The sequence below is a fragment of the Ceratotherium simum genome, chromosome 17 (assembly GCF_057802395.1).
Source record: "Ceratotherium simum simum isolate JZ-2026a chromosome 17, ASM5780239v1, whole genome shotgun sequence".
NCBI lineage: Eukaryota > Metazoa > Chordata > Mammalia > Perissodactyla > Rhinocerotidae > Ceratotherium > Ceratotherium simum.
Window position 1 is genome coordinate 51,614,522 of NC_141916.1, and position 26,246 is coordinate 51,640,767.

Here is a 26,246-nt window from a genome sequence, read left to right on the forward strand (position 1 = left end):
AGTTTCAAAGTGGGTACTCAAAACTGAAAGTAACACGGAAGGAAGAGTGTTCAAGGGCAACAGAAACACACTTAACATTCTTAGCAGTTTTGCTCAAGCCACACCATGCTGACCATCTTCTCATTATCTTATTTGCATTTTGCCACCAGAGGTCTCTAGAGCTCAACTTTGTCCGTCAGAGATGAAGCCTTACAAGGAAACATGCTACGAGTTTTTAAAGAAAGGTGAAGTACAGCTGAAAAGCAGAACAATCTGTAAAGAAAAATATACTGCATAGTCATGATTCAGGATCCAAATTGAAACTGGTGAGGACTTGAATACATGACTGAAAATATCCCTAGTCTTTATTTAACTAGTTAGGAAAGAAATTTTCTTTACAATCCTATTTTTATGTTGTTCTTTTCTGTGACATAACAAAAAAACAAATAATCCATTGTAAGAAGGGTATTTTGAGTCGTTCATGGAGGGATTACATACTTGTTACTGTTTTTGGCTCCTGGGAAACAAAACAGACAGGTCTCTCCATTGGAAGTGCTTACACTGGAGGGTCAGCGTGAGTTGACCTGAGGAGGAAAAGCCTAAGATGAATTTGAAGTGAGTAGGAATTAACCAGAAAACATAACTTGACAGTGGGTGGAGGGTATGGAGGAGTGGAGGAGGGCTTTCTGAGAAGTGGAAGCTGTATTTTTGTCTGCTCACTCATAGGCTGGTTGTGAGTAGTCATTGTTTCATTAAAATGAAAGAAAACCGGAAAGCAAGCTTGGAAGTGATTTCTCAGGGAGAAGAAGTCAAGTAGCTTCCAAATAATCTCCTTTTCCAAATAACCTTACCCCGTATTGCTCTAACACAAAATTTTTTGTCTTTCTGTCCCACAGCTCCTTCCACAGAACAATCTTCTTTCCCTTCTTTTTTTTTTAAAGAAGAGCCACTGGAACTGTATGGGAACTGGTTTCTGGTGCAGCTCTTTTTTTTTTTTTTTTTTTTTTTTTTTAAAGATTTTATTTATTCAGTTTTTCCCCCCAAAGCCCCAGTAGATAGTTGTACGTCATAGGTTCACATCCTTCTAGTTGCTGTACGTGGGACTCAGCCTCGCGTTGGACGGAGAAGTGGTGCCTCGGGGCGCTCCCGGGATCCGAACCCGGGCCGCCAGCATCAGAGCGCACGCACTTAACCGCTAAGCCACGGGGCCGGCCCTTCTTTCCCTTCTTTTTCCAGGAAATCCAACATATCCTGAAGGTTTTTTTTAAACTCCATAGATGTATTAGATAGAAGTATAATAAAATATTATCTCCTAGGCTTCATAGGGGTCAGTTAGCAGAAATATTAAATGATTATTTCTTTCAAAAAGACTGTCAGAAAATTGCTCAAATATGCTATCAGAAATGCTAAGAATTTAATTTTGCTTTTTTTTTCCAAGTTAGGAGAGTTTTGTTGTTGTTGTTTCTCAAATGAAGTGTGACCTGTTCTTCACAGAAGGCTTCGATCTATATCTCCTTAGTCCTGTGGCAAAGCGCTGGAACTTAGCTCTTAGCCAAGTAATTTTTACTTTCACTCCATGACATCCTTGGAGCAGGATTCAATACCATTCTACCATAATAAATCCATTCGTTCCAAGGCATTAGCAGGACATATATGTGTTACTTAAGATTTATAGAGAAACTTAAAGGAGAAGTTCACAGTGCATAAGATATTCCATTTCTCTCGAAATCCGCTCCATATGTCATTTCTTATTTCTTTAAAGCAGAACTTCATCTCACCCCCACCCCAAGGTGTTACTCTGGGAAAAATCATAACACTTTTAGGACATATGGCTGCTGAAGTTATCCTACCCAACACCATGCCTTGAGTTCAAACTGTCAGTGTAACCAGTATAGCTTTTCCCTTCATCTTTCTTCACTGGTGTGTATATTGTCTCCACACTTTATTCCACTCTTCTCAACCTACTGCAGTAAACAGGGCATGTGGAACAAGTTGAAATTTGTGTTAACGATCCACTTTGAACATAGATTTTTAAACAATACTGTAATATAGTGAAGACTTCAAGAAAAATAGAGATGCATACTGCTATACACCTCCAAACTAAGGGACTCAAAGTGACAAGCTTTTTGTTAAATATATCTTCTTATTTTTATTTGTTTTTTCTCTCAGCTGTCTGCCCTTCCTGCTTAGTCTCATGTTCCTCTCTAGACATATTTTCATACCTTACTTCTAATCTACTATTTATAGTTTGTGAACTAGCCAAATAATCAAACCCATTAGAATTGTACATAATATAACTACATAACTGATTTTGAATCAGGGTCTGAATGGGACACTCTTCTGAATAGTACTTATTAGCTTTATTCTGAGCATGTTGTTTCAGCAGACCTTTATAAAATTATCTGTCTTTACTTATTAATTCATATATATTATTTTAAACTCTATTAACAAGCTTTTTCCCCAGATAAAATTTAATTGTTTTAATTAATTTTGTCTAATGTTTTAATTTTTAGTAGTATACAGTCCCTCATGACTAAATGCAGATTTTCTAATGTATAAAAGCAGAGTATGTCAAAAGACTTTTCTTGTGAAAGACTCAGTTAATATGGTTCTGTCTTTTCACTATCACAAACAATGCTGCGAGGTGCATTACTGCATAGGAGCTTGAGAATTTCTCTCCAGTAGAAAACTGCAAGTATGATTACAAACTTATAGTATAAGCACATTCTTCAACTTTATTAGATATTGACAAATTTTTCTTAAACGTAATTGTAAACACTTTATATTTTTATTAGCCAATAATGAGGATTCTGGAAAATTCTAGGGTATTGACTCCTCAAATATTGCCTCTCTCTTATCTTTTTATTTCATTTATTTCTTCTGGAATTCTTATTAGATGTTTTCTGGAATTTCTCATTCTATCACCCAAGGTTTTTAAATGTCTTATGTATTTTTTAATCTCTTTATTATCCTAAGGTTTAAATTCCAGCATATTAATTATCTCTTCAGTTTAATTTAATCAATTGTTCATGCAATTCATTAAAAATTTGAACTATTAGATTTTTCATTTCTAAAAGTTCTCTTTAGTTATTTTAAAAATTCATCTGTTCTTGTTTCCTCTATTTTGTAATACACTGTTTCGGGTCGTTACTTACATGGTCTTGGGTTCTTCTGATTCTCATCCTCCTGTTTGTTGCTTCTGTTGACTCTCCCAGATGGGGTTTTTTTGTTTTCCGTTGTGAACTCACTTTCAGTGTGGATTCTTCCTCATTGTGGAAGTGTCACTCCAGAATAATTTTTATTTTTAATTGAGGTAAAATTGGCATAATGTAAAATTAACTCTTTTAAAGCGAATAATTCAGTAGCATTTAGTACATTCACAATGTTGTGCAACCACCACATTTATCTAGTTCCAAAACGTTTTCATCACCCCAAGAGGAAACCCCATACCCATTAAGCAGTTGATCCGCATTCCCCACCACCACACCCAGCCCCTGTCAACCATCAATCTGCACCTGCATCTGTGGTTTTACCTATTCTGGATATTTTATGTACGTGGAATCATACAATATGTGACCTTTGATTCCTGGCTTCTTTCACATAGCATACTGTTTTCAAAGGTTACTCATATTGTAGCATGTACTTCATTCTTTTTTATGGCTAAATAATATTCCAACTCCACAATAGTTTTGCATTTGTTACCACAAGGTTATTGATGGTTTAGCACCGTTTTTTAATGTCAGTTTCATGCGGCAAGAGAAAAAATAGAAAGCAAAACAGAAACATCGGAACCAGAGAAGAAGCTGCTTCCTCCTGCAATGACCCTCCGGTGTCCTCTAGTCACAAACCTCACATCAACTCACTGCAAGGAAGAAAGCTTCGAGTCCAGCCCATTAATGCAGAGCAGGTAATGAAAGCATGGATTGTAGTGAAGACACACCAAACACATACCTGGCACAGACTGAAAGTGACTGCCCTCCATTAGGGAGAAGATCTCCCCAAAGAGAAAACGTTTTAATTATGAGCTAAAAGGTTACGAACATCTAGTCTCCTGTATCACCTGAGCCCAGGGATGATACAGATGGTCTAGACATATCACTTTATTAGTATAGAAAATCCAGTTTTAGTTTAAATGTGATTTTAACTGTTTTTTCATTTGGGAATATATGTTATTTACAAATGCTAATAAGGCAGCATTTCAAATTTATCAGAGATTGCTCAAGATCTTTGCTAGTTTCTCATTCCCTTTCTCTACCATTACAATCAACCATAAAAAATAAAACTGTGCATGTTTTGAAACTGATAAAACCATAGGAGCTATGTGTTTTCTTGGCCACCCATATTCCGTAGGATGAAGCTTATGATTTTGAATTCTACTTTACATACTATTCTATCCAATTTCCACATTGAAGACCCTACTGTGAACAGAAATTATTTCACCATGTTTGTTTGCACATAACAATAGTTTTTACAGCAGCAACTACGATCAACCCCTGTATGCACTTTCTCTTTTTTTTTTTTTTCCCTCTTCTCTTTTCCCAAATAGTCTCCTGAGGATCATAGCAAATATATTCCCTGTGCTGGTAGTACAGTGTTCTCGACATTGGCCTGAGAAACCCATGGTTCAGGCCCGGTGATGGTATTAGACGCACCTTGTAAGTTCTTCAGACAGTTGCCCTTCTCTCCTTTCTTTATTGTGCCCTTCTAGCACTCCTAGTAGATGAATATTTTAGTTTCTCCATCAATCTTAGTTTTTTCATATTTGTCAACGCTTCATCTCTTCGTTCTGAATTCTCGGGGAAATCTTCAACCCAATCTGCTACTCCTTTATTTTGTTTGTCAGCTAGGTCATTGTATTTAGCCTTCCTATTGAGTATACTTCAACAATAATTTTTTTTTGCTTTTAAGATTGCAATAAAATTCTTTTTTACACTGTTTTTGCCTGTTTTATACTGTACTTCATCTCCTCAGGAATAATAAATATAATCCTTTTGAAAGTTTTTTGGGGGAGATTGAAGTTGTTTTTCTTTTGTTTGTTCGTTTATTTATTTATTTTTACAAATTGTTTATGAGCTTTATCTCCTCGGGTGCAATTATTTTGTTGATGGAGATTGTAGACTTTTCTTTCATGTTGCTGATCGTCCTGATACGTTTGCTAATTTTTGACTATGAACTCATTTCCTGGGATGAGACGGCTTTCTGGTGAGGCAACTCTAGGGTGGCCTGAGTCTTTGCCATGCAGCAGGCTCTGCTATAGGCCAGCACTCTTGCTGATGCTTCATTAAGGCTTCTTGGTCCCCATGTGTGGTAGGGTTCCTTTGCAAATCTCTACCATTTGACTAAAAATGTGAAAGGTAGACTAATTGCAAATATTTATTTGGCTCCTTCAAACACTAACATACCATCATATCTTAAGATCACTGGTGAAAATAGATGTTTTCTGTAACCTGACACATACTCAAGAGAACTGGAAGCAGCCACTCTCCATTCAGAGTGTACACAGGTAGCCAGTGGCAGCTAAATCTGTGGCCCACAGACTATGTAACCGACCACCATACCATAAAGATTCCGTAATTTCTTCAGCTAGAGGCTAAGATCTGCAGCCCAAAATGAATGTATTTTTCTTTATTAGTTTTCCATAAACAAATAGAATAGAGCTAAAAGAGAGCTTTGTTAGAATAATATAATGTTGGCTCACTTGTATGAAATACCAGATCTCAGGAAAAAAACATTTTTATAAAGTTTATGTGTTGAGGAGCTCTGTCACACTAGGCTTGTAGGAAAATTAGATTGCCTTGACTGTTTGATATATGGTGATCTTACCGAGATATGTAGATATTTAAAGTGAGCCCTTATTGGTGACCAGATTTTGATACAAAAACAAAAGGAAGTGTTGATAAAAGGCAAATACCTGAGAATGTATTTCTGAACTATGACCCTGATATTTTAATGTTCAACACAGAATTAGGGGCCACATGTATCTGCTGAATTGTGGAATTTTTTTAACAGAAAATATGTGATTATTGACAAGAGCCAATTCATTAAACATACTTTAGTTTCACTAAACAGGTTTATTTTGGTACTATCGAATTTTACCTTAGCACAGCCAAGAAATCAGATAACTATGGATTTTAAATTAGTAAAAATTTCTATTTTTCCTTTTTTTAAAAAAATATACATAGCAAGTACATGTACATACTTATTTAAAAAAAATAAGTTACACAGTAGTATAGAAAGTGACAGGCCTCCTTACTTCTTGCCTTACCAGAGGCTACTATTTTTGATTTCTGATATTTCTTGCACATGATAGTAGAATTTTAACATTGGTCAGTGTTTCAGTCTCTCAATAGTAGTTTTGAGTTTTGGAAACATCTATCCCTCTAAAGATTTCAAAGGTATAAAATATCACATTTCATATGTCAATCTGATTCTACATACTACAAAGTAGAAAATGAATTATGTTTTAGTTTGATTTAGGCATATTTTAATAATATGCCACTTTACAGTTTTAAAAGTATTTTCACACATATTGTGGTAAAACACTAATTTCAAAAGAGCAATTACTGAAAACAGAATGCCAATTCTCTTTTACGTAATTGGAATTCACCCTAAGGAACAAGAGGTAACTGTAACATATTTGATGTTTATTGCCTGTCAAGGTGTTTATTCAGAATTATACTAGAAATAATTTTGTGAATAATATTTCATTGTACAATCTTTTGATTCCACTTCAGTGAAATACAAGTCTTCTTCCTGTCTCCCCTCCCTCGTATATAAATTATATATATATACGTATATATATATATATACACATATATATATATATATATACGTATATATATATATATACACATATATATATATATATATACACACATATATACATATACATATATCAGTTAGGGCTTTGACTCCTCATCTGGGCATAGGTGTCCGGTTTGGAACAAATCCACTTCCTCTCCGTGTAGCGCCTGGCACTACTGGCACCTTTATCATTCAAATAGGCACACTCCCCTCCTCCTGTGATTGGAAAACTGCAATAGAAGAAGCAGAATCAATCAGTTGGACACTTCTTCAAAAACAGAGAGAATAAAGATGAGAAAATAAGGAAACCAACATTATTTCAGCTTCTCAATATAAGATGCATTATATGTATCATCTCTTTAACCTTAAAAATTACCCTGTGAGATATGTATTATTATCCCTTTTTATAGCTAAAGAAACTGAATTCCCCAAGATCCTATAACAAGTAAAACTAGGATTCATACCTGGATCGATAAAACAGCAGGGCCTAGGCTATTTCCACCTTCTTCACTTTGGGAAAGAAAAGAGTGAAAAAATGCTGCTATGTTACAGATAATTTCTGTTGTTCTTAGGCCCCGATTTTCTCCTGCCTTATGTATTGATCAGTAACGAGTCAATGGGCTTTGATTAGCTGGAGATACAATAAATCAGCTATAGGGACAGTAAATCAAAACTATTTTGTGTCTATAAGCATAGTTTTATTTCAACTACATCCCAAGCCTCACTTGGCTGATAGAAGAGGTCAGACATCTGTTTTCTCTCCACAGTGTCAGCAATATTCTGCTTCCTTAAATAACTGAAGACCTCAGCAGCTTTCTCTAAGCCCCATGTTTCGTCATAGTCTTCCCACTTCCCTGCTAGTTTCCTAGTTTCCCTGAAACTACAGTGCTATTCAGCCAAGTTTAAATGGCCTGACACAGACATTTGGGTCAGCATTCAGATTGTCAATGTCTCCTCATTACTTGATGAAATTGCGATAGTCTGATATGATTGCTAATTGTTGAAATATACTAGGCCTTAATAAATATAATATTTTTCATTTTTATAGTGATGAACAGTTTTCAACAACTGGAGAGTTAACAATGTATTTGATCCTTAAAACCCTTTGAGGATTAGACGGAGTCAATATTACTTTTTCAGTATTGTAAAGGAAGAAATAGAGGTTAATTCTAAATATTTATCAAGCATGCACAATGTGCTAGGCACTGCAGATACAACAATGTGTAAATATAAGTTCTCTTTGATTCCTAAAATTTACTATCTGTCAGAGTTCAAAAAGCTAATGAGTAAGAACTAGATTTCAAACTTACCAATGTCCAGTCCAGTGCCCTTTTCACTAAATAAAGTTATCTTTCCAATGTTGACTACTTTATCATCAAAAATGAAAATGTCCTCAGACAAGCAGCAATTTAGTGAAATTGTCTGAATCCAACTTTCCCAGCATTATTCAAAATCTTTTCAGTAATATAAAGATCTTATGCATATACAATTGAGAGTAAACTCAACAATGTCAAACTTTACCTGTCCTAAACATTGTAACTATGATCTTGTTATAAATAATAAGTATTATTACCATCACTCATAATCCCCCTGTAAATGGCTGAAGATTGATGCAATGGTAGTTGTATATAGTAATTTAATTTGCATTTATATAATATTTTAAAGTTTGAAAAGTACTGTCATATACATCAAAACCTCTGGCCCTCACATCTACTCTGTGAAATCGATAGGGCAAGTACCATTGATTTTGTTATAGGGGTAAGAAACTTAGATAAAGATGTGTGCTGTGCTCAAAGCAAAAGAGTTGGTAAATGACATAGATGAGGCTGGAATCAAGTTCTTAGTCATTCTACCTCACCACGCCTCCTGTGATAGGCTGTGGGTTGATTCAAGGAGCTTGCAAAACCTTTGCAACATACAAGTTGGCACTGTCTTTCTTTATGACTAATCTTAAAATAATTTTTAGAGTATATAACTGAAGAACACTAGGTTTCATGCAAAGTAAATTCAAATACAAATATTGCTGCCATGTTTTCAAAACTTACCATCTGGTCCATTCAGTGCCGTCTGTCCATTTCCAAGATTGGCCTTGTTCTCTGCTCAACCCAATCCAGTGGTCAGAGGGGCCTTTATACCTCAATAGAAACTCCTTTCAGAAAACACAAGCATGATATTCATTATTCTGTCATTAGCCTCTCCCTGAAGAAATGTTGCATCTATGTTATAGTCTTAACTGCTCTTGTAATTTTCTTCTTTTTAATTTTGTATTGTGTAATAATACATAGAGGATAGGTATGCTTTATTATCATACATACATAGAGAAGATCAAAACTGAGAGAAATACTTGATAACTTTGCTTTTATTTCAGCGTAGTACCCCTTTATATTATTATGCCACAATTTGTTTATCTATTCTACTATTGGTTGACCCTAGGGTTGTTTCAAGTTTGAAATTATTATGAATGCTATTATGACATTCTTGGAACCTGTCCTGCAATAGAATTACAGTTGGCTCTCCATGTTCACGGGTTCCACTTCCACAGATTCTTTTTCTTGTCATTATTCCCTAAACAATACAGTATAATAACTATCTGCATGGCATTTACATTGCATTGGGTGTTAGAAATAATCTAGAGATGATTTAAAGTATACGAGAGGATGTGCAGAGGTTATATGCAAATACTACTCCTTATTATATAAGGGACTCGAGCATCCATGGGAGGTCCTGGAACAAATCTCCTGTGGATACTGAGGGACGACTGTATTAGGCCACAGTGCATGCTTATTGTCAGCTTTACCAAATGATACCAAACACTTTTCTAATGTAATTGTACCAAATTACACTTATAGCAGCAGTGTGGACCAGTTTCCTTTGCTACACTTGTCAACATTTATAGTGTCTTTTTATGATTATAGGTATTAATTTTAATATAATTAAATGCATAATTTTCATTTATGATTAGTGGATTTAGTAACTTCTTAGGAAAATCTTTACTTTTTTGAAGTCATAAAGATGACCTTTATTTTTGCTTTTCTTTTTTTAGTTCCTTGAGGTACACAATTGGGTTATTGATTTGAGAGATTTCTTCTTTTTAAGGCTATGCATTGACAGCTGTAAATCTGCCTCTTATTACTGCTTTCACTGCATACCTTAAGTTTTGATATGTTATGCTTTCATTTTATTTGTCTCAAGGATTTTCTAATTTCCCTTGGGATTTTTTCTTTTCTTTTTTTTTTTATCATTGGATGTTTCAGAGTGGGTTGTTTAAGTTCTGCACATTTGTGAAGTTTTCAGTTTTCCTTGTTATTGATTTCTAGTTTTATTCCACTATAATTGCAAAAGGAACTTTGTATGATTTCAATCTTTTCAAATTTATTGACTTGTTTTGTGGCTTATCATATGGTCCATCCTGGAGAATGGTCCATGTGCACTTGAGAAGAATATGTATTCTCCTGTTGTTGGGTGTAGTATTCTACATATGTCTATTAGGTCTAATTGGTTTAGAGTGCTGTTCAAGACCTCTCTTTCCTTATTGTTACTCTATCCATTATTGAAAGTAAAGTATTGAGTCTCCAACTATTATTGTAGAACTCTCTATTTTTTATTTCAATTCTTTCAAATGTTTCTTCATCTATTTGGGGGTTGTGTTATTAGGTAAACATACGTTTATAATTATTAGATCTTCTTGCTATACCAAAACTTTTATTAAGATATAATATCCTTCTTTGTCTCTTGTAAACTTTTTTGCTTTAGTCTACAAGTCTGACAAGGATGTAGCCACCCAGCTCTCTTTCAGTTACTTGGCATGGAATCTTTTTCAATCCTTTTATTTTCAACTTCTGTGTCCTTATATCTAAGGTGAATCTCTTGTAGAGAGCTTATAGATGGATTCTGTTTTTTTTAATCAATCCTCTAGGTTTTGCCTTTTCATAGGATAGTTTCATACATTTATATTTAATGTGATTACTAATAAAGAAGGACTTACTTCTGCCATTTGTCTATTTGTTTTCTATATATCTTATATGATTTTTATTCTTCAATTCCTGTATCACTGCATTCTTTTGTATTTAGTTGATTTTTTGGTAATGTACCATTTTAATTTCTTTCTTCTTTCCTTTTGTATATATTTTTTAGTAGTTTTACTAGTGGAGACCTTGGGGATTGCAATTAATACCTTAAACTTTTAACAACCTAGTTTATAATATGAACTTGGTTTCAATAGTATACAAACATTTTGCCCCATACATTTCCAACTATCTCTCTTTATATTATTGTCATAGATTACATATTTATGCATTTTATGTCCATTCACATAGATTTATAATTATTGTTTTATGAATTTGCCTGTTAAATTATATATGAAAATAGAGAAGTTACAATTATATATGAAAATAGAGAAGTTACAAACTAAACTAAAAGTACAATAATTCTGACTTGTATATTTATCTATGTGGTAACCTTTATGAGTGTTCTTTGTTCTTTTGACTCTGAGTTACTGTCTAATGTACTTTAATTTTAGCCTTTATAATTGCTTGTAGGATAAGTCTACTGGTAAGAAACTCCCTCAGTTGCTGTTTATCTAGAAATGTTTTAATTTCTCTTTCATTCTGAAGGACAGTTTTGCGAAATACAGAATTCTTTTTTGTTTTATAATTATTTTTTTATTGCAATAACATTTGTCAGAATTCTTGATTAACAGTTTTTTATTTCAGCTCTTTAAATATGTCATCCTACTGCTCTCTGGCTTCCATGGTATCTCAGGGTAAATCAGCTGTTAATCTTATTAAGGCTCACAAGTACATGACCAGTTGCTTCACTCTTGCTGCTTTCAGACTTCTCTGTGGGTCTCAACAGCTTGAATCTAATTTGTCTTAATGTGGTTCTCTTTGAGTTTATGTTGACTGGAGTTTGTTTGAGCCTCTTGGACATGTATATTCATCTCTTTCCTCAAATTTGGGAAGTTTTCAGCCATTATTTCTTTAAGTGTTTTTTCTACTCCTGTCTCTCTTTTTCTTCTGGGATTTCTATAATTGGTATGTTAGTCTACTTGATGGTTTACTATAGTTCCTTCATGATATGTTCATTTATCTTCATTCTTTTTCCTTTCTGTTCTTCAGATTGGATACTTTCAATTTTCTTATCTTCAAGGCTGCTGGTCCTTTCTTCATCTTGTTCAAATACACTGTTGACCCTTCTGGTGAGCTTTTCATTTCAGTTGTACTTTTCAGCTCGGGAATTTCTATTTGGTTCCATTTTATAATTTCTACCTCTTTATTGATATTCTCATTTTATTTCTATATTATTTTCCTGATTTCTTTTAGATTTATGTCTATTATTACCTGTAGCTCACTGAACATATTTAAGACAGTAGATTTAACATCTTTGACTAATAATTCCAATGTCAAGCCTCCCTCAGGGAAAGTTTCTGTCAGACATCTTTTCCTGTGAATGGGCTATACCTTCCTATTCCTTTGTATGTTTTGTAATTTTTTGTTGAGAACTGGACATTATGAGTATTTTGTTGTGGTAACTCTGGGAATCTAATTCTCCTGCTTTTCAGAGATTGTTGAATTTTGATTATTGAGGTATGGAGCCATTTATTTGTGACTTTTCTGAACTATTTTTGCATAATGTGTATTCCCTGTTTTGTGTGGTCACTGAAATATCTGTTCTGTTATCTCTGTGATCAGCCAGTTATCTGCCAAAGATTTTCTTAAATTCCTAGTTCCCAAAAGGAGAAAAACCAAGTGCTGTTCCTTTAAATCCCACAAAAGGCATTTCAGTTGGTGGGGGTTGAAAAAAATGGCAGCCTGCCTCCTTGCCTGCCTCTCAGCAATGAAAAGTAGCAATTAGAATAACAACATATAACCCCAATATTTGGAGAACAAGGTTTTTATTGCCCACCCTGGCTCCAGTAATCTATAGCAGGAACATGAAAAGTAGTCCCCATACTCCCTGCCATGGTGGGGTGTGGGGAATAGTAGCCACTACTGAGTGGGAAGGCTGAGATTCAATGAGATTAACTGAAATTTATTGACCTCTTCATCAAGTACTCCTTTGGATGCTGCAAATGTTCAGCTAGACTCCCGAGTTTCAAATTAGTTACTTTAGAGAGTTTCTGCAAGTTCAATAGTTGTTTAGGTGGAGGTACAGATTTCAGGAGCTTTCCATTCCACCAACTTCTCAGACATCACTCCTACTTGATTTATTTTGAAGCGATGTTATTAACTTCGTGCAAATTTAAAATTATGTTTCCACCTTTAATTTTCTGATCTCCATTTTCACAGTTCCTGCTGATAAGTCAAAGAAGGCACCGGCTATCTTCCTGCTATGAATGTTAAGGTAACTGCAAATAGCCCACTGCAGAATGTAGCACCTGCTGGATTCCCCTCTCTTTATGCTGAAAAATCAATGCCTGGCAAGTGTCTAAACCTGTATCTTAGACACTCTCACATAGAATGACATAGTGTCTTCATAGAGCCAAATTTTTTATCCTAGCAAGAACTATTTTCTTACCAATTCCTGGAGAGTTTCAACCTGAACAAGATTTGCACCTTGTGAGTCACAAAACCTCTGGCTGAATGTCCAATTCTTGGTGTCATCAGAGAAGTAGAAACATTTTCTTTGGAAACCAATCCAGCTTTCTGGGCAAGCAGCTTCAAGACATTCTGATGGCTTTTCATTGCATATAGTTCTAGTTACTGAAAATAAAAACAACTTACTTTTATATTTTCCTATATATATTACTTTAGAGGAGGAAGACATATCCTCTACCCACTCTGGGTCCTTCTGACTGGGCTACTAATCAAATTGACATGAGACAGAATAACAGGAGAAAATCTAACAAAGCTTTATAACATGTATACATAGGAGAGACTCAGGAAAACTGAGCAACTTGTCAAAATGGTGGAGGATCTCATCTTAAATACCATCTTCAGCTAAAGACAAAGGAGGATGTTGGGAGTGGAGGGAGTCAGTTAGGGAAGATTACCAGAAAAGCACAGTAAACAAGAATAAGATTATTATATAGATGTAAATCTTCACCTTCCACGTTGATAAGAGTTTCTAGAGATAAAGTCATCCCCCCTTTTTCCTGGTACAGAGAAGGAGATTCCTTTACAAATGGAAATTTCCCTTACAATGTAAATGTCTCTTACAAAGGATAACTTCTACTTTTAATTGGTTTTCAGAGCATTTCCTCTGTCTGCAGTTTTTAAAAGTAACCAGCCCAAAATAATCCTCATGCCAGAGATACATTTTGGGGTGGCAAATTCTGATCCCCTACATTACCAAGTACTTTCTAATACATTTCCCAATAGTCTTGTGAAATACTAAATGTATTATCCTCACTTTTTAAATGAAGAATATGATGCTGAAAGTTGTTGCATACGTTACATAGTAAATGGCAAAGCTGAGGTTCACTCTAATGCCTTAAGTAGTGGATGAGCTGAAGAAGGAGTTAATAATGCCTTAAACTCTGAATCAAGTACCTTTCTACTTGGATTTCAGCAATGCCACATTTCTTTAAAATATCAGATACATCAATAGCAACATTTGGTCAGCCTTAGAGAACAGATAGTTCTCCAAGTGCTCTAGAAGCCTTAGTAAATAAAATGAGGGATAAGGTATAGATACCTTCTGTGAGTAAAGTTTCTTGAAAAGAAATGGTCAGATACATGTGTAAATAGTCCCATGAAGATGAAAGAAGTAGTTGTACCCTGAGCTGCCTTCTACTAAGGAGCGTCTTTCAACTAAAGAGATTTTGTGGGGCTCTCTATATTTTGAAGCCAACAATACTCCATTGGTCAGGCTTTTTGGACACACTTCCCATACAACCAGGAGAGATGCTCTCTTCAAGTGGGATTGAGAGCAAGGAAAGTCTTTCCAGATGGTCTTTACTGAGCTGCTAGTAAGTGACTGTTTTGAAAGTATTTGTGAAAGACTGTTTCAACTTGACAGCTTTGACAGTGTCTGTGGCACGTAAGGAAGTTGTGTAATCGTAGCATAATTTCCATGGAGACCCCTTAGATTTGCCTCCTATCAGAAACAACTCCTGGCTATGGATAATCATTTATGTATTCTGAATGTCTAATCACATAACACCAGGAAAATATGTATTCTAAGGGACCCACCACAAGCAGGATACCAACTTATACCTATCAGAGGAGGTGTATAAGTTCTAGGACTATACCTGAAGGCAGACTGCCTTTCTCCAAATCTGTGCATACCTACTGTTCCATCTCTGCTTCTATATCAACCAGTTTAAAGACGAGGGCCACATTAGAAGATGACTGTAGCTATTGACTCCTCATGAGGAATCTTTTCCAGTTAAAGTGCTAGTTGAAAGGAAGAGAAATGCAGTATAGGTAATGAAGGAAGGCAGTCATAAGTATCGATTAAGTTCTTATGATTATTTAAAGAAATGAGGGCTATAGATTTAAAATGTGTTTCAAAAAACATTTTTTGATTAATATTGAGGTATTTGCAACAGAAAAAAATGCCTCCTTCCAGTTTGTCCTTTTTTCCTTTATTAAATAGGTACTGTTGATTTAAATCTCTACAACCTTAACAATTTATTTTTGCTTCATCAATGTATAAGATATTTTATTTTTGGTTACAGAATGGCAAGAATAGACCATCCTCTGTGGAATCATAAAAATATTACAACAGAAATGAGCATCTCCTAGAACATGGAATATTTCAATTACTGCTAACTCTAGGATTTGTAAGCAGAATTTGAAGCCTTGGTTATGATATTGCCTGTGGATGTGGTAACAGGGGGTTGGCTTTGAGGCCAGGTTGTGGTAGAATTGAGACACATGTCCTTGTAGTTTTCTGTGTCATAGGTTAGTTTATGTCAGATGCAGTGCAAGCATGTTTCAAGCTATAAGGGCATCTTCACAGCTAAGTTGCTTCCAGGATATGTGATCCAAGAAAGAATCTGTTGTCTAAGAAAACTGGCTATGTCTATCAAACAAAAAAACAAGGGCTGGAACATGCTACAGTATTTGGAAGAGAAGATCGTAATGCCTCTGTGCCTGCATATTACACAGCCACTTAGTAGCATACATTCTCTCTCTCTCCCTCTCTCCCCACCCCCAACCATCTGATCTACTCTTATTCATGCAGCATGTGTGTTGTGGAAGTAAAATCACATCTTTGTCCTTAGCTAGGACAGACAAGACAAAAGACTGCTGCATATACCAGATGACTAACATCTTGACCAAATCCAAACAAGTCTTCTCTCTTCGTGATATTTGTTTTGCAAAGTTCAGTTTAGGTAGAGAAAGTGATGAGTAATCACTCTGCTCAGGGTTTCTGTCCAGGGGTGATCCTGAGCAAATATCACGCTGAGAAATCTTTAAACCAAGGGTAACCATGATAGGTTAATTATTACCTCTTCTATCTTTTCTTTATCTGTAACCTTATAATGTTTCCACTAAGGATGATAATGGTGGTGGTAATGTTGGTTACGGTAATAAAAACAGCAGCAAATAGTTTTTGAAGGCTTTATTTTTATCAGGTAAGGTCGAATAACTATACATGCATCAAGTCATTTAATCTTAATAGCATTTTAATACACTAAATTTGCAATTACTTGTTCCGTTACTTTTCCACTATAGAGCTAAGGGTAAGTTTTTTGCCTCTTGTCTACTAATGGCATTTTGCAACCCAGATACTGAAAAGCAGAACCTTTTCAACTAAGAGATCCTGTATAATCTCTTACTGACACCAGAGTCACAGATTTCAAAACTTACAGTACGGCTGAATAAGGGCAAAAGTCACAGGTAAAGGTAGGGACTATTAGAAAGTTATTTACATGACATATCATGCTGAGTGGTTTGTACCATAGGTCCCAAAATAAGTTTTCAGTCAAAATAATATGAGAAATTGAGAACAAAAATAAATAAATAGTATAGTCTACACAAGATTGGAAAATTTGCCTGCCAGACATCAGCCATAATGGTCTTATAGAACATACAAAAGAAAACCAAAGCAGAAAATCATAAAAATTGTCTTTTAAATATATTATTAGATGCCCAGCATGGGTCTATGTACTTTATATTAGCTTATTTATCCTCATAACAACTCTATCAGGTGGATTTATCATGCCCATTTTACAGATGAAGAAATTAAGAACAGGAGGTGAAGGAATTTTCCCAAAGTTGCACAGCAGATATTTGCAGATTTGGGATTTGAACACAGATAGTTTGGTGGTGTAATATGTATGTGCCTAACCACTCAACCACAATCCCTTTCTAACTTGTAGAAGGAAAAGTCTCTATCCAAAATTTTAGTATCGTTAGTATGGTTAGAGAAGTTGGAAAATTGGAAAATGAATCCTAGATATTTAAATAGATAAAATATTAGAAACTTTTTCAATCAGTGATCACTTAGTGAACATTTACTCTGTACCAGGTAATGGGCTAAGGCCTAAGGATACAGAAAAAATAATATTTTTCCCTCAAGTTGGTAAGAGCAAACATAAAAGATACACAAAAAAATAAATAATTACAGGAGGCCAGCCCGGTGGTGTAGCAGTTAAGTTCGCGTGCTCCACTTCAGCTGCCAGGGGTTCGCAGGTGCAGATCCTTGGCACGGACCAACACAGCACTTGTCAAGCCATGCTGTGGCAGTGTCCCATACAAAGGAAAGGAAGATGGGCATGAATGTTAGCTCAGGGCTAATCTTCCTCAAAAAAAAAAATAAATAAGTAAATAAAAAATAAATAATGCTACAAGAATTCAAAGGGTACAACCAGTATTAATTAATATATTATTCCTAAAAAATAGAAGCACTTTATAAATTTGTCTGAAAATATATTTGCTTTAAAAGGGAGTAAATTCTGGTCAATTCAAAATAATGAGTCAGAATCTTGTCTATGCTATATATGAAATATATAACTTTGGGACAATTATTTAATCATTTCTGATTTTCATCAAATTTCACTACATTGTGAACTCATGTGATTTTAGAAAATTTTGACTTTTTTAGCAATATGCTTATAACTGTAATATTATATTTTAACTGAAAATAATTTCAATTTTCTGACAAATAATGATATTCACTATATACTTACTGTGCTCCAAATGTTGTCCAAGTTTAACCATATACAAATTCATTTAATCATTGCAACTTTGAGTAAACTGAAGAATGGAAAAATTATTGGAGTTGTCCAAAGTTAGAAAGCCTCACAAGTAAAAGATCTGGAATTCAAGCCCAAGCAGTCTAAATCCAGAATCTACACTCAAATCTATGCTCTTAAACTCTATACTCTGACGAATTTATAATTTGGCTGGCAACTTGGTGACCTGAGAGAAATTTGATAAGGAATGAACAAGTATCTATTTAGATGCGGTGAGGATGAGAAAAGACATAAAAATATAGGAGGAAATGAGCATATATTTCAATAAGTTATTACCTGTGTTTGAATTAAATCATTAATTTTGTTTTAAATTATTCAAGGTTACACTTTTCTGTATTATTCTACTAATATCAAGACTTATCAAGGAGTCTGACCTAGTGTGAACTATCACTGTTTCCTGGGACATGTAAGTTTGTCTAGGCTATACCTCAATAGCAGACCTTTTCCTGATAAAACTATATATTAATCCAACAGACTTTTTTAACCATAGCAATTCTTACAAATTACTGTAGCAAAAAAGAGAAACAGTTGCAGGGAGTGTGCACTTGCGTATCTTCCTCAAAAGCAGCCCCCTGGGACTGGAAGGCAGCAAAATGGTGGACCAGCAAGCTCCAAGCTCTCATTCCTCCACAAAAACATTTTATAAAAAACAAAAAAAGCCCAACAAATTGGCTGAAATAATCTTATAAGACCTCTGGAAAATAGTCAAAGGTTTACAAAAACCAAGCAAACACTCAATCAAGAAAAAGCCATCATCAAATGGTAGGAAAATTTTGTGGTATTTTTATTCACCCTTACAATACCCTTTGACTAGGGCGGCATGAAGAATGAGGTAGACCAGTTCCCTGTTCCTTCTTTCAAAATGGAGAGAGCAGAGCTTTTTGCAATGTTCTAACCAATCTGGGTGTGGCCTGAAGGACTGGTCTCTGTTTTGCCTAATCTGGGCATCAAACAGAAAAAGCAACAGGCACTGTTTGTGAAAGCTGCAAGGGAATTACAGACCCATAAATGCCTGGGACAAGAGAATGCAGGTGGAGAAATACAATAGACCATCTGAGATCCTGAGGAGAAACTAGATTGAGACTCTTTGGAAAATTAACACTCAAAAGCAATTACGCATATGGGGGAATTTAGAAAGCCACATATAGGCCCAGGAAAGATGCACAATCAGAAAAGACCTGGAAAAAACCTTGCACTTTCACTTCACTTTGATTCCTAGGCTCAAAAAAAGCCAAGATAAATGATGAAAGGCTACCAATCTGCAAAGCCTGGGAGAGGTGGGATTTTTTTTTAAATACCCAATTTTCAACAAAAAGTTACAGGGAATACAAAAAAACAGGAAATTATAGCCCATTCAAAAGTAAAAAATAAATTGACAGAAATTGCCTCTGTGGAAGCCTAGACATCTGACTTACTAGATATAGTATTTGAATCAACTCTCTTAAATATGCTAAAAGAGTTAAGTGAAAACATGGACAAAGACTAAAGGAAATCAGGAAAAACATACACGAACAAAATGAAAATATCAAAAACGATAGAAATTATAAAAAGGAATCAAACAAATTCTGGAGCTGAAAAGTATAATAACTAAAATGAAAATTTCACTAGCCAGATTCAACAGCAGATCTAAGCAGCAGAAAAAAGATTCAGTGAACTTGAAGAATGGACAATTGAAATTATCAAGTCTTAGGGAGAGAGAAAAAAAAAATGAAGAAAAGTGAAGAGACTAAGGGACTTGTTGGAAACCATGAAGCAAACCAACATATGCATTATAGGAGTCTCAGAAGAAGAGGAGAGAGAGAAAGTGAAAGAGAAATTATTAGAAAAAATAATGGCTGAAAACTTCCCAAATTTGATGAAATACATGAACCTACAAATCCAAAACACAACCAACTCCAAGTAGGATAAATACAACAAAACTCACACTGAGACAAATTTTAATCAAACTGTCAAGTCAAAGACGAAGAGAGAATCTTAACTTAGCAAGAGAGAAATGATTCACCATGTACAAGGGGTCTTCAATAAGATTGTCAGACAAGTTCTCAACACAAACTTTGGTGGTCAGAAGGCAGAGAGATGACATAGCTAAAGTGCTAAAAGAAAATAAGGGGCACAAAAATTCTATAGCTAGCAAAAGTGTCTGACAAAATTGAGAGAGAAATTAAGATATTTACAGACAAGCAAAAGCTGGGAGAGTTGACTACTACTAGACCTGCCCTACAAAAAAATGCTAAAGGGAATACTTCAGGCTGAAATGAAAGAACACTAGGCAGAAACTAGAATCCATATGAAGATATAAAGATCTCCAGTAAAAGTAAATGCATGGACAATTTAAAAATCCAATATTATTGTAATTTTGGTTTGTAAGTCCACTTTTTATTTTCTACAGGATTCAAAAGATAAATGCATAAAAATTTATAAATCTATGTCATTCAGAATACAATGTATAAAGATGTAGTTTATAACTTCAATAACATAAAGTGTGACAATTAAATTAAATTAAAAGAGAATCAAAATGTGTCACAATCAACTAATCACTAAAGAAAGCAGAAATTGAAGGAATGAAAGAAAAAAGTTTTAATACATACAGAAAACAAATTACAAGATGGCTAAATGGCTAAAGTAAGTTCTCCTTATCAGTAATTACTTTAAATGTAAAGAGATTAAATTCTCCAATCAAAAGGTATAGGTTGGTAGAATGGATTTAAAAAAAAAAAGGAAACCACAATCTCTATAAGAGATTCACTTTAGATCCAAAGACACAAACAGATTCAAAGTAAAAGGATGGAAGAAGATATTCCACACAAATAGAACTGGGGTTGCCATACTAATATCAGTGAAAATACACTTTAAGTCAAAAACTGTTACAGGAGAAAAAGAAGAACATTATATATTGATAAAAAGATCAAGTCACCAAGACGACATAACAACCATATACATATATACATCAGACATCAGGGCTCTAAAATATTGAAGCCAACACTGACAAAATTGAATAAACAAATAGACAGCAACACAATAATAGTAGGAGACTTCAATATCACATTTTCAATAATGGATAGAACAACTAGACAGAATATTGATAAAGACATAGAGATCTTGAACAATACTATGGACCAATTAGTCCTAACAGACATACACAGAACATTCCACTGGACAGCCGCAAAACACACATTTTTTTTTTAAGTGCACATGGAACATTTCCTAGGATAGACCATATGTTAGGCTATAAAACAAATCTTAAGAAATTTTTAAAGATTTAAATCAGACAAAGTATATTTTCTGATCATGATAGAGTGAAACTAGATATCAATAGCAGAAGGAAAACTGGAATGTTCACATGCATGAGGAAATTAAACAACACACTCTTAAATAACCAAAGAATCAAAGAGGAAATCACAAGAAACATTAGAAAATATTAGATATAGAGTAGAATAATGATTACCAGGGGCTGAAGCAGGAGGGGAATGGGAATTGATGGTTTGTTTAATGGGTACAGACTTTCTGCTGGAATGATGAAAAATTTCTGGACCTGAATAGGGGTTATGGTTAGACAATATGGTAACTATACTTAAAGCAATTAGATTGCACACTTAAAATGGTCATTTTTATGTTACGCATGTTTTACTACATCAAAAAAAGTACAGAAAAAAGAGCCCCCACCAAGTCTAAAACATAGAAGGAAGATCTGGAATGATATACTCAGTACAGTAGATTATGATAATTTTTAATTTCTTACTTACAGTTCTTTATTTCCTGAGCTTTCTTTTTAAATTACATTCATAATCAATGTTTACAAGTTCTTGACCTAATATCTGTTTCTGAATGTCTTTTGTTAATAAATATTTTTGTCTCCATATAGTAGAATGGAATGAGAGAAAGAGAAATAAGACCATGATCACTGGATGGTGAATTAGTGGAGGTGACTTTTTCTTATTTCAAAAAGCAGGTCTTTACTTCTCCTGGGAATTTATGGAAAGTTTGAAGATGATTAGAGTTTAAAACTATATGTGATTTTGGAAGAGACTAAAGTTGTCTATCAAAATCTGTTTTTTTCTCCTTCCATAACAAGTTAGCAGAACTTGGGAAAATTCACATTTCCCATACTTCTTTTCATTTATGTGTGGCTTGGTTACTAAATTTCCACAAATGAAATTCAGGTGGAAGGGATGTATGCCACTTTCTGTTCTAGGCCTTAAAATGTAGCACATCCCTCCTCAGTGCACTCTTTTCCTTTCCTTCAGGAAACCCAGGCTTAATAGTGACATCCTGCAGAAGCCAACGATATTCTAGAGCAAGACAGAAAAGAGCAACCCCACAGTCTAATTCACTCATCTCAGGATTATTGAGAGGTCAAAGAAGACCATGTTTTGTAAGCCACCATGTTTTTTTGGTCCTCTCTTCTTTTGACTATCATCTCAGATTGTATATTGTTAAAAGAATATACTGTTTAAAAAATACATACTGAATTCTTGTCCAATATTCAGCATAAATACAATTTCATAAACCATATACATAGGCTGCTACTGCGCTACTTTGACATGACCTCCATCAGTACCTACGCATAATGACTTAGAAGTAATTTTCTTTGAAAATGTAATTTCTGAGAGAAAAAATGTATATATGCAGTAAAACCACATGATAAACAGCCTAGCAATAATATAAATTAAAGCATAATATGACTAGTAATTGGTTTCTACCTTCTGCAGCCTCTGGTCATTCCATTAAACTTGCAATAACGTGACCCCTATCTTACACAATTAAATTTTTAGATCCCTCTTATATGGTTACTGGAGTTTAACTCAATTAGTGAAATTAAAAAAAATTACTAGGAAGCGTAAAGAACAGAAAAATTACCAAGAAGTCTTCTCTTCTTTTGCTAAGTGGAATTCTCTAGATTAACAAAGATTATAATTCACTTACCTAACAAAGCAGTAGTTGCTCCACACGCTATTATTAGACACATGACCAAAACCAAGAGCAGATTTGGGATAACTTTACTGGAATGCTTTTTTGAAGGCAGATAACCTGGAAAAATTATTGAAAGACATTACTTTTTACATTAAATACAAACATCAGACTACTAGAAACGTTAACCATTAACCATCAAAATGTTACTTCCGCTTAATCTCTTCCTTTTCACCAGAGGGAACAATTGGCCTGTCATGCTATGAATTTCAAATTTTGTCTCCAGAGTTAAATTGTTCACACAAGTTAAAACTGATCCTGAGCATACAACACATGAAGTAACCTTGCACTGCTCCCAAAAAATAAATACAAATCTGATTAAACCTTCAGATCCAGCTACCAATTTACTAGAAAAATAAGAGAGAGAGAATCATGTCAATTAAACTACAGGGACGAAATCAACAAAATCCGGATTGTTGAAAATTCCACATAATAAATTATCTTGATTCCTTAAAAAAAAAATGTAAAGTAAGTTGTAAAAAGTGATCAAGCGATTGATTAAAAGGGATTTAAAAGGGATTTTTTTAAAAAGGCAAAACTAAAGCAGGAAAATGATTACCGTAAAAGTCGAATTAGTGTTATTCTTAGGAGGAGAGAAAAGCAAACAGCAGAGAATACATGGAGGGCTTCTGAGCGGGATAGTAGGCTTCCTTCTCTGTCAAAGGTAGCGTTTTCAGATTAGCTTTTCTCTCTTAGCACTAAACGTTTAAGATTCCTTCATATGTTTTTGTGGCTTGATAGCTCATTTCTTTTTATCACCTAATAATAACCTGGGTATGGATGTACCAGTTTATGAATTCACCTATTGAAGGACATCTTGATTGCTTCCAGGTTTGGCAACTATAAAAAAAGCTGCTATAAATATTCATGTTCAGATTTTTTGTGTGGTTGTAGTTTTCAATTCATATGAATGAATACCAAGGAGTGTGATTGCTGGATCATATGGCAAGCGTTATGTTTAGTTTTGTAAAACACTGCCAAACTGTCTTCCAAAGTGACCGTACTATTTTGCGCTTCACCAGCAATGAATGACAGTTGCTGCTGCTCTACATCATCACGAGCGTTTGGTGTTGTCAGTGTTTTGGATTTCAGTCATTCTAACAGGCATGTAGCACTATCACATTGTTGTTTAATTTATAATCCCCTAATGATGTATGACATTGAACATAATGTGCTTATTTGCATTCTGTATATCTTCTGTGGTGAGGTGTCAGTTCAGATCTTTTATCCATTTTTTAATTGGGCTTTTGTTTTCTTACTGTTGAGTTTAAGCATTCTTTATATATTTTGGATAAGAGTCCTTTATCATATATATGTTTTGCAGATTTTCCCCGGTCTTTTCATTCTCTTAATGGTGTCTTTTACACAGCAGAAGTTTTTTAATTTTAATGAAGTCCAATTTACTAATTTTTTTCTTTCATAGATAATGCTTTTAGCGTTGTATTAAAGAGTCATCACCAAACCCAGGATCACCTAAAATTTCTACTATGTTATCTTCTAGGAATTTTATAGATTTGTATTTCACATTTATATCTTTGACCCATTTTAATTTTTGTGTAAGATCGGGGTCTAGATTTATTCTTTGCATATGGATGTCCAGATGTTCCAGCACCATTTGTTGAAAAGACTAATATTTCTCCATTGCCTTTGCTCCTTTATCAAAATCAGTTGACTATGAATGAATCTATTTCTGGGGTCTCTTTTCTCTTCCACTGATCTCTCCATTCTTTCACCAATACCACACAGTCTTAATCACTGTAGCTTTATAGTAAGTCTTGAAGTCAAGTAGCATCAATCCTCCAACTTCATTCTTCAATATCGTGTTGGTTATTCTGGGTCTTTTGCCTTTCTGTATACTTCAGAATCAGTTTGTAGATATATGCAAAATAACTTGCTGGGATTTTGATTGGGATTGAATTGAACCAATAGATTAAGTTGGGAAGAATTAACATCTTGACAATATTGAGTCTTTCTATCCATGTTCATGGAATATATCTCCATTTAGATCTTCACTTATTTCTGTCATCAAAGTTTTATAGTTTTCCTCATAAAATCTTATATATATTTTGTTAAATTTATCCAAGAATTTATTTGTTTTAGTGCTAATGTAACTGGCATTGTGTCTTTAATTTAAAATTCCATTGTGTCTTTAATTTAATTACTCTTTTGTATATTAACCTTGTATCCTGAAAATTTGCTATACTCAATTCTTAGCTCCAGGAGTTTTTTTGTTGTTGTTGATTCTTTAGGATTTTCTACATAGACAGTGATATCATTTGTGAATAAAAACAGTTTTATTTCTTCCTTCCCAATCTATACATCTTTTCTTGTCTTATTACATTAGGTAGGTCTTCGAATACAATGTTGAATACGAATGGTGAGAGCAGACATCCTTGCCTTGTTCCTGATCTTAGTGGGAAAGCACCTAGTTTCTTACCATTAAGTATGATGATAGCCATAGATGTATTTTTAGATGTTCTTAATAAATTTGAGAAGGTTTCCCTCTATTCCTAGTTTTCTAAGTTTTTACCATGAGTGGGTTTTAAATTTTGTCAAATGCTTTCTCTGCATCATTGATATGATCACAGGATTTTTGTTCTTTAACCTAATGGATTACATTAATGAATTTTCAAATGTTGAAATGTCCTTGCATATATGCGATAAATCCCAATGATGGTAGCATATAATTCTTTTTATGTATTATTGGATTTGAGTTGCTAATATTTTATTGGTGATTTTTTAATGTATGTTTATAAGAGATATTGGTCTGTAGCTTTCTTTTCTTGTAATGTCATTGTCTGGTTTTTATGTTAGCATAATGCCAGCCTCATAGAATGAGTTAGAAAGTATTCCCTCTGCTTCTATTTTCTGGAAGAGTTTGTAGAGAATTGGTATAATATTCTCCTCAAATGTTTGAGAGAATTTACCAATGAAACCACCTGGGCCTATTGCTTTCTGTTTTAGAAGGTTATTAAGTATTGATTCAATTTCTTTAACAGGTATAGGCTTATTCAGATTGTCTATTTCTTATTGTGTGAGTTTTGGCAGATTGTGTCTTTCAAGGAATTGGTCCATTTTGTCTAAATTATTGAATTTACAGGCTTAGGGTTGTTAATAGTTTTCCTTTACTATCCTTTTGATGTCCGTGGTTTCTATAGTGATGCCACCTCATTAATTTCTGATATGATTAATTTGCGTCTTCTCTATTCTTTCCTTATTTAGCTGGCTAGAGTCTTCTCAATTATATTGATCTTTCAAAGAACCAGCTTTTGGTTTTATTGATTATCTCTATTAATTTCTGACATTAATTTCATTGATTTCTGCTCAAATTTTTATTATTTTTCTTCTT

At 34.3% G+C, this 26,246-nt stretch overlaps 1 protein-coding gene across 1 annotated transcript in view; it reads right to left on the minus strand.

Annotated features, from left to right (window-relative positions):
• Window positions 1-6,874: 6,874 nt before the first annotated feature.
• Window positions 6,875-26,246, minus strand: part of LOC106803175 (C-type lectin domain family 2 member D) — a 34,912-nt gene continuing 15,540 nt past the window's right edge. Inside the window, exons 3-6 of the mRNA XM_087441924.1 lie at window positions 22,853-22,957; window positions 13,300-13,484; window positions 8,829-8,932; window positions 6,875-7,013 (exon numbers count right to left, since the gene is read on the minus strand). Of these exons, the coding sequence (XP_087298050.1) occupies window positions 6,875-7,013; window positions 8,829-8,932; window positions 13,300-13,484; window positions 22,853-22,957 (533 nt within the window). The remainder of the gene's footprint in view (window positions 7,014-8,828; window positions 8,933-13,299; window positions 13,485-22,852; window positions 22,958-26,246) is intronic.